The 9,785-nt window shown below is 36.9% G+C and overlaps 1 protein-coding gene across 4 annotated transcripts in view; it reads left to right on the forward strand.

The window, feature by feature from the left end:
• Positions 1 to 4,320, forward strand: part of stox2b (storkhead box 2b) — a 67,487-nt gene extending 63,167 nt beyond the window's left edge. For all 4 annotated transcript variants that reach the window (XM_077247470.1, XM_077247473.1, XM_077247471.1 and 1 more), the window contains exon 4: positions 2,156 to 4,320. In XM_077247470.1, the coding sequence (XP_077103585.1) occupies positions 2,156 to 2,345 (190 nt within the window). In that variant the 3' untranslated portion in view covers positions 2,346 to 4,320. The remainder of the gene's footprint in view (positions 1 to 2,155) is intronic.
• Positions 4,321 to 9,785: the final 5,465 nt, after the last annotated feature.

Below are 9,785 nucleotides of genomic sequence, written 5' to 3' on the forward strand. Positions count from 1 at the left end.
AAAAAGACTTATCATCCAGAGTGATATAAAGAAGTTTGTGGTGTCCACTTGAGGAAATGTATAATGCGGTTTAAAAATCAGACCTCTTGAACTGCTGAAATTGATGAAGTGGATATTTTCTGTCTGCATTTAGAACAATGTGATTGGATGAAGAAAAACAAGCACTGTACTGTTACTCAGGTCACCCTGTGAGACAGAGCGGGTTGAGTTTACTTTACTGTTGTTACAGCGAAGCCCGCTCAGTGCCAAAAGCCTGATGAGACATTTCAAACATTTGAGGAACAAAATGTGCCCCCATGTTTTGTTTTTAATTGTGATATTTTTTGTTTTGTTTTCCCCCAAATTAAAGTATGTTGTTTTTCATACAGTGGTTCAGTTGTAGTTTTTACCGTGTGTGTGTGTGTGTGTGTGTGTGTGGTGCAGTTCCTTCCTGTGTTTTCATTCTCCCCTCTTTCATTTTGGTGACTTGCCATGTTCAAAACATCATAGAAAAGGGAAACGGTATGTTTCAAACAGCGGTATGTCAAAAAACGACAAAATTCCTGTTATTGTCCTATACATAAAAAAGGCATTGCAAATTTTATTATATTAACTCTTTAATGGGAACACACAATTGTTTTTGCGTTTTGTAGTCTCTTGGGCCACTATAACATTGTTATTATTCACACATCCAACAGTATTTTGTAAGCCTCTATCAATTGTTTTTAATATTTATCAATTTGAAAACAGTTTATTATTGTACTATTAAAAAACAAACAACATATAGTGATGTATGAAACATACAAAAATATTGATTTGCTAACTTCCAAATCTGACCGAGTAGGAACTATATAGGAGTGATGTATTCGAATGGGTTGAAATTTGATCATGAGTTCTAATTAATGTGCTGGTTATTTAAAGCTGAATGAACTAGTTAGAATTGGAGCAGAGGTGTATGTCACCTGAATGGGTTCCGCTTGCATTTAATTGATTTAAATTTAGATTCCCCTTTTAAATTTGAGCAGGCACATGTAAATGGTCCAATTTATGTGACCTTTTTTTAGATGATTTTGATTATACAACCTCTCATATAGTCCTGCTTCTTACATTGGGCATGTTTGGGCTCTTTGAGAGAAACATCTGTTGGCACGGGTGCTTTTAGTCAACATGGAATTCCATACCTTTATAAATATTCTATTCTTTCAGGTTTCTATTTCTCATTTTATCATAATCTTATTTTGTTTTTCTCTTGCTCCTGTACTGTACTGTCCTTTCTCTTTTCTGTTTTCCTTTTATCTACGGTTCATTAAGTGTCAGAGTTGGGCACAATTCTGAATGAAGTTCCAATTTAAAGTGAAGGTATTCAAAGAAATTCAACATGGTCACTTAGAAATTTCTTTAGTCCAATACAATATTTGTAAAATATTTTTTGTTGCAAACATATATACATTATTTATTTATTTTATTATAGCAGTACTGTTTAAATTGTTGGTGTAAGTTTAAAAAATATATATACTTTTATTTAGCAAGGATGCATTAATTGATCAAAATTGACAGTAAAGGCATTTATAATGGTACAAAACATTTCTATTACAAATAAATGTTCTTTACGTTCTAAATGTATCAAAGAATCTCATGGTTACCAGAAATTAATTGAAAGAAATTCAACAGTCACTCAGCAGGAATTTAATTACAACAAAACAGAAATGATTACATGATTCATTTTGACAAATCTTTTCCATGTTATGAATAAAAAAAATATTGGCCTATTGGACATGCTTCTCTCAACTAAGATTAAAAAAAATCATAAATTCTCTGATAGATTTTAATTTTGCTTTACGGCACCACAAGCATTGTCCACCGCAATATATTGACAAGAAAATTTTTGTTTAACTCCATTTTCGAATTTAATTCCCTTTTAATTATGCTTCTTATAATCTAATTTGAATTCTACATCCTCTTTGCTTCAACTTCAAATTCTGGAGTTTATTTGGAAATTAAAAGGAATTCTCAGAATGGTGCACAACCCTGATCAGCACTAATAACGAGATTGTGATTGTTAAACTTTGACCTCCATTCAACCTTTTTTCAGCGTGTTACTAATCAATTTCCCACTTCTGCTTTCTTCATAACAATTGCATTCTCTTTCCCTTTCTATCCTTCTGTACTGCTTCAGCACGCGGGAAAGCCTTGCTTCAAACACCTCGAGTAATGTGGAAAATAGCAGGCGTCAGAATATGGCTTTGAGTCCAGGACACATTGGCACCAAAAGACCCCCGCCGCCCTACCAGCCCCCCAGCTTCCGTACCATCCGTGAGCCGCCCGCCAACCGCACGGAGAAACAGGCCTCCATCACCAGCGTGTAGTGATGGGGACCGCTAACCTGAACTTCACCAGGACTGTTACAATCTTACAGGCAGGACCTTCTGAGCTCGTGTGACGCCTGTTCCAGCTGTCATTTCAAATAGAGACGCGTTTCAGAAGACGCAGTTCATCATGATTCACTGGAGGTATCTTTCACTTTTTTGCTGCAGACAAACACGTCAGTTCATTAGGACTCAATTTACGCTGATCTGCGATCATGTTTGGGATAAAATCCTTGAGCAGACTCATTTGTAGGTGTCCTTAATAGCTTAATGTATCCACTACGGGTCTTAACTGTCTTCTGATCCAAACTTGACTGCGTTGCCTCTGCCTATTCATTCATCGCTGTGTTTAGTGTTTCATTCTGTACGCTCAGGTCCCTCTGAACTCTACTGACTTACTGGCTCATATTTGCTGGCCGTAACTTGAAGGCCACGATAATCTGAACAAGCTCATCTGTTTCCGCTGGAATCGTTTTACTGCATCCTTGTGTATCGTCCACTGTCCTGGGATTTTTTTTTCTAGGATGTTTGTAGTTTATAGAAACTTAACAAAACATACCACCACCAAGGCATTATTTGTTTATAAAAAAATACCAATTTAAATATTACTGGTGCTTTCTCAACGAATGGACCATTATTCTTTAAAAAGAAAAAAACAGTTGGAAAAGTTCTCGATTTTCTCCTTTTAACCAGGTGCTTAACTAGACGACACAGAATACACACATTGCTACCTCCACTATTTGTACAGTCGTAGAGGGAGACGAGAGTGACGTCCACCCCCCACCTTAGGTCCGCTGTATTAGACAAACCACTATCAGCTTGCAAACCGTGAATGTACTGCTAGTGCTTTTCAATCACATCTCGATCATAAAGCGTTAGTAACCTACTGTTCTCATACTAATAGAGCCGAATCTCATTGTAACAGAGAGGAGACTTGTGTAGAGTTTGGAATCATATAGGACCCATATAGAGTGGATCATTTAGAACTTCATATCTCTGATATGTCCAGCCATGTTCAATTATTTGTTATTTATATATTTATTATTACTTTTTTCAGTTCTTTTAGTACACACATTCATGGTAAGCTTTAGAACAATATTTCACTGATTCTTGAGATGTGGGGCCAAACATGTCAATTTTATCTGGCGAATAGTTTTTAGAAAAATATATAGAATATAAAATGTACTAGCACTAATGTAAAAAAAGATTGTTTATTCAGCAAGGATTAAATTGCTCAAAAGTGACAACAGACATTTATAATATTACAAAACATTTCTATTTCAAATAAGCAGCACGGCTTTTTCAATAATGATATTAAAGATACACTATGTAACTTTTTTTTTTCAAAATTAACTAAATTTAGCCAATAGGTATGCACCGATATGAACATTTTTGGCCGATACCGATAATTCTTAATATTTGAATGCTAATAACCAAATATATTGGTCGCTAAATCTAGATCCAAATTTTCTAATTAGGCCGAAAACGATAACATTACAAATTATCATATATCGGCTGATACCGATATGGTGGCCATATCGTGCATTCCTAGAGTCAATACATCATCAATCCTTAGTGCTTTTTGTCTTACCTGGATTCACTATGGTAAGCCTATTATAAGTGTTTATATTTTAGTCCAGTCAGGATGGTTTTTGCGGGAAACTGCGTACATACTTCTCTTGTCCGTGCGTGTCTTGTCATATCATTAAATAGAGAAGTGTTTGACGCGTGTATGGTGTTGGAGTGGCATAGGTTAGTTGTCACAATGAATGAGAACGGTTGAGAAGCTAAATCTCTAACCTCTGGAGAATCACCGCCAAACAGGGGAGAGTCTGCTGGCAAAGAGAGAACGCGACACAGCCATTAATAAAACCAGAATCAATATTGGCTTGGCTCTTCGGAGATGGCAAGAACTAAGGGATTTAAAATGTTGTAAAAGTAATGTGGAGATTATGGTGTTTTTATTACTGAACAGGTGAGTATGGTATTTTATTGAACAGATCAATTGCCATATGTAGTTAATTGTAAAGCATTATCTATTGTGAAGAATTATATTCATCCACACAGTCACGCAGAGCCGAAGCACAACCGAAACAATGTTCTTCCGCAAAATGCATGCAGTTAACCACTAGATAGATAGATGCCTTTATTCATCCCCACAGGGGAAATTCAGAGGGCCAAAAGTTGCATAGTGTACCTTTTAAGAATTAGGAAATGTTTTCTGAGCACCAAATCAGCATATTAGAATGATTTCTGAAGGATAATGGGACTCCGAATTGTAATAATATTACACAATATTACAGTTTTTATTATTTATAGAAAATTAATGTAGGTAATTATTCTTATTCCCTGACCATAATAAGCAACCTAGTAGCAACACCAGAAAAATAAAGTGGCTACTGCAATTGAAACTTGTGTGGTTGTTTTGTCAAAAAAAAATATGATTATGATAGTGTCATATTTTCTTCATTCTTAAAGGGTTAGTCCACCCAAAAATTTAAATTCAGTCATTAATTACTCACCTTCATATCGTTCCAAACCAGCAAGACTTTTGTTCATCTTCGGAACACAAAAAAATATATTTTTGATATAAACATTCATATAAACATAAATATTCATCAACTCACACATCAGTTGTGGTAAACAGAAGCTCAAGCATGTTCGCTTCACTAAAATGAACCAATGAGGTTTGTTCTCGTGTTACTAGGCACATTTGAGCTTCAGTTTATGTTCGCTGATCAGTGTTTAAATGTGAATAAAAGCCTAAATTGAATCTGTTCATCATATAAAGCGATCAAGTCTCTTCAGAATATTTTTAGTAAACCGCTCAATTTATATGGATTAGTTTTACGATCTCTTTATGAACTTTTTGAAGCATCAAAGTGGTAGTTTGTTTGCTGTCAATGAAGGGACAGAAAACTCAGATTTCATAAAAAATATCCTCATTTGTGTTCCAAAGATGAATGAAAGTCTTAAAGGGTTAGTTCACCCAAAAATGAAAATGATGTCATTAATGACTCACCCTCATGTCGTTCCAAGCCCGTAAGACCTCCGTTCATCTTCAGAACACAGTTTAAGATATTTTAGATTTAGTCCGAGAGTTTTCTGTCCCTCCATTGAAAATCTATGTATGGTATACTGTCCTTGTCCAGAAAGGAAATAAAGACATCATCAAAGTAGTCCACGTGACCTCAGTGGGTTAGTTAGAATTTTTTGAAGCATCGAAAATACATTTTGTTCCAAAAATAACAAAAACTATGACTTTATTCAGCATTGTATTCTCTTCCGGTTGTGTTGTCAATCCGCGTTCACGAGGCCAGTGACGCTGCTGACGTAAGACGCTGCTGACGTGTTATCTGGTGCGTTTGCAAAGATTGTTTTGTTTCCAGCGTGCGTCTCCCTCAGACTGTAAACGAAGCTCGGGCGCACCAGACACACGTCAGCAGCGTCTTACGTCAGCGGACTCGTGAACGCGGATTGACAACAGAACCGGAAGACAATACAATGCTGAATAAAGTCATCGTTTTTGTTATTTTTGGAACAAAATGTATTTTCGATGCTTCAAAAAATTCTAACTAACCCACTGATGTCACATGGACTACTTTGATGATGTCTTTATTTCCTTTCTGGACAAGGACAGTATACCGTACATAAATTTTCAATGGAGGGACAGAAAACTCTCGGACTAAATCTAAAATATCTTAAACTGTGTTCTGAAGATGAACGGAGGTCTTACGGGCTTGGAACGACATGAGGGTGAGTCATTAATGACATCATTTTCATTTTTGGCTGAACTAACTCTTTAAGGGGTTTGAAATGACATGAGGGTGAGTAATTAATGACAGAATTAGCATCCAACTATCCCTTTAAATCTAAATGCTACATTTGTGAATATTTATAAATATTAATTTCAGATATGTATCAAATGTGGATAAATCTAGCAAATTGATTGTGAATGAGCTCTATATAAATGATTTATAAAATAGCAAGCAAGCCAAAGTAAATGCCTCTGAACACGTGCAAGTTAATACAAAATAATTATTTAATGCATAAACCTAATGTTCTGTGCCCTGTTTTGTCCCAGTATTCAAGAATCAGTGATTTCTAAGTTTTTAAATAAGTTATGAATTAAGTCTGAAAGAATATATTTTTGCTTTTGTGAAATGATGTTCATGCTCCATTTAGTGAACATCTGTCATATTTTACCGGAGTACAAGTCCCCTCATGACTTCTAGAGGACTGTAAAATGTCACGCTCTCGAATAAATGGATAAACTGCAGCCAGGACTACCTTGTTATACCATTTTTGCACTAATGCCTGTTCTCTGGTGACTGTAAAAAGAAAAAGGAAAAAATCATCCGAATGGATGTTGTTTATAATGAACATATTTCATACGAAATACTGATAGTCCATGAAATGTCTTCCCTAAACATGATGGATTTCTTATGGTTCTCAATAACATTGTTCCTTATTGTGACATTATGTCATTCTGTAAGAGATGGCTATCTGTCAAGCTAAGTATAAAAACCTACAAGGGGGATTTTTTTTTCAAGTCTATAATATTTAAAATAAAAATCCCCATTTGTGTAGTTGTGCTGTTAAATGTTTTAGTGTACTAAATCCCTCCCTTGGGGATTGTGTAACTTTTTAAGACAATAAAATAACATGACATGTTTATAATTGTGTAATCTCTGTTGAATTCAATGCCATGTTAACGTTTTGGTGTCATGTAAATCCAATAGAATCTATCTGCCGCCTGCAAGACTTCAATTTACGCCCACTTCAAGTTACGCCCACTTCAAGTTACGCCCACTTCAAGTTACGCCCACTTCAAGCTACGCCCACTTCAAGTTACGCCCACTTCAAGCTACGCCCACTTCAAGCTACGCCCACTTCAAGTTACGCCCACTTCAAGCTACACCCACTTCAAGTTACGCCCCTTCAAGATGCTCACTGTTTTTTGTTTTTAATCGCGAGAGCAATTAGAGCGAACAGACAGTTCTGTATGCCTTCGAATCAATCTCGCTCGAGTTTAACATAAACGGAACACACAAGAGTTGATTAAACTGACTCTTAGGCTAGCTGTTCAAGAACTGAAATGCTTGTTTTGGTAGTAAAGCAAGCTGCAATCTGCATTAGTGCCAGGGAACTGATAATGTATTGCAAGAAACCGTATACTACCGGTACATCCGGGAACTTAAAGGGATAGTTCACCCAAAAATGAAAATTCTGTCAGTATTTACTCACCCTCATGTTGTTCCAACCCCGTAAGACCTTCGTTCATCTTCGGAACACGAATTAGGATATTTTGGATGAAATCTGAGAGCTGGATCACTCCTCCATAGGCTTCTTAAGACAGGAGGAGAAGCCTGTGAGCTTCTCCTCCTGTCTATACGGTAATTTCTCTATTGTGCGACATAAAGTCGCGTGTTTATGACGCAATCGTTAGCCTGTTTTTAACAAAAACGGCTTCTACGGGGCCATAACGTAAGGTACAAAGTAATCGAGCCTATGAAATTAAGTCTTTGGGCGCCTCAGATGTAAAGTTATTTGCTGTCAAAGTGACGCCAAAATGAATGGGAGTCAATGGAATGCTAACAGCAGGTGAAGTTCTGCTACAATGGCGGCTCCCGCGAGGCTTCAACTTCCGGCTGATGGATTACCCCCTTGCATATACCGCTGGTCCCCTTACATTGAAATGCGCTGACATGTTTCTACAGTAGCCCTAAACGCAGAGCCGGCCCGAGCCTTTTGGGGGCCCTAAGCAGAATTTGATTTGGGGGCCCCCTCCCACTACGCGAAGTCACCTGTGCTTGACAATTATTGACACAAATGTCACGCAATAATTATACATTATAAATGAATACAGTGAGGTTATGTATTAATACAAAATAAATACTAAATAAAAAATAGATGCCTACTTAAATAAAAAAGTTGAAACTTTTACTTTACTCTTTTACTAACTCTTTGAAACTTCTTAAAACAAACTGTCTCAAAACGTATATAAAATAAATTATTTGCAAAAAATAATGACAAAACTGAGAAATCAGAAACATAATAAGAACAAGGGTTCAACAATGACAATTATTGTTGAAAACTGTAAAATATATTATTATTATTATTTGTCTACTGTCTCAATACAGTGTAACTGTCCTCAAAATCTTTTTTATTATTATTATTGTAACAGACTTTGTTGGATTGTACATGACAGAATGCAAAAAAGTCTGTTACTATAATACCGGTAATGTACTGGCGCTCGTTGTACAGTATGCAATCTATTTTTCCCCTCGGGGCTTGCCGTAGATAGGAATTGGTCGTGCGCACTTGGTACTGGAGTGTCGCGGGTTTTTGGAGTTAGTGATCTGATGTGTGGTATAATAAAGTGGAGAAGAGTTCAAACTGCTATGTTTATTATTTATTCAAACTGCTAACCTTACACCAAGAAGGTTAAGTTCCCCTGCGGCTATTTTCTCCAACTTAAACCGATACCGTGACTATGCGCAGTTGCGCACGAATTGTCTATGCACTCGCGAGGTGACTAGATTATGCGCATGACTTAAACGCTGGCAGACACAGCAGCAGTTGTTGGCAGGTATATTGATCATGAAATCAGAATTTTCTTGTCTTGAATTATTCATTCATATTCATTCATTCATTTATGTCACTTGTTTAAGTCATCTAAAAAAAAAAAAAGATTAAACTAGATTGGGGGGCCCCCTGGTGGCCAGGGGGCCCCAAGCAGCCGCTTAGTTCGCTTATGCCTCGGGCCGGCCCTGCCTAAACGGACAAACGCGTTTCATTACTATGTTGCTCTTCGTGCAAGGAAGCAAGCATAGTTCAGCAAATAAAACACACACTGCAACAAATGAAGAATCGTCACTCAAAAGCACGAAAGGAAAGGGAAATAGTCGTAGACTGGTATAGAAAACAATAAATTAGGCGACATCTATGCATTTACATCTATAAGGTGACATCTTACCCATGCATTTACATTTTAATAATGGCAACTGACCACTCCAGGGCGATCTACTGTGTTGTTTTGCTGGCATCTGTGTGACACTCAGCGAGACCGATTGACAAGCTCAAAGTTCCAAGCGCTTTGCTCTGCCCTTGCTGCAATGTAAAAAGCGGCAATATGACTTATACACTTCGATGTACACGGTTATCTCGGGGAAATATTCTTACCGTTGTCTCTATCTATACAAGCTGGCATCTTGCCGACAACATCTCCTTTTGATTTTGACATGTGGTTCTGTGCGATTTGGACAACTTCAAGTTACGCCCACTTCTTGTTACTCCCCTTTCTTGCAGTCCGCAGAAAGATCAATCTCTGTAAATTGCAAAGCTTGAAGAATAATGTTCACATTTAGGTAAACTACCACAAATAACCACTAGAGAGCGCTCAACAATCTTCAAAGCATTGACATTATTCCAACTAAC

This window comes from Siphateles boraxobius, unplaced genomic scaffold (assembly GCF_051911475.1).
Source record: "Siphateles boraxobius isolate OS27281-9 unplaced genomic scaffold, OSU_SipBor_1 3, whole genome shotgun sequence".
In the NCBI taxonomy this organism is placed as follows: Eukaryota; Metazoa; Chordata; class Actinopteri; order Cypriniformes; family Leuciscidae; genus Siphateles; species Siphateles boraxobius.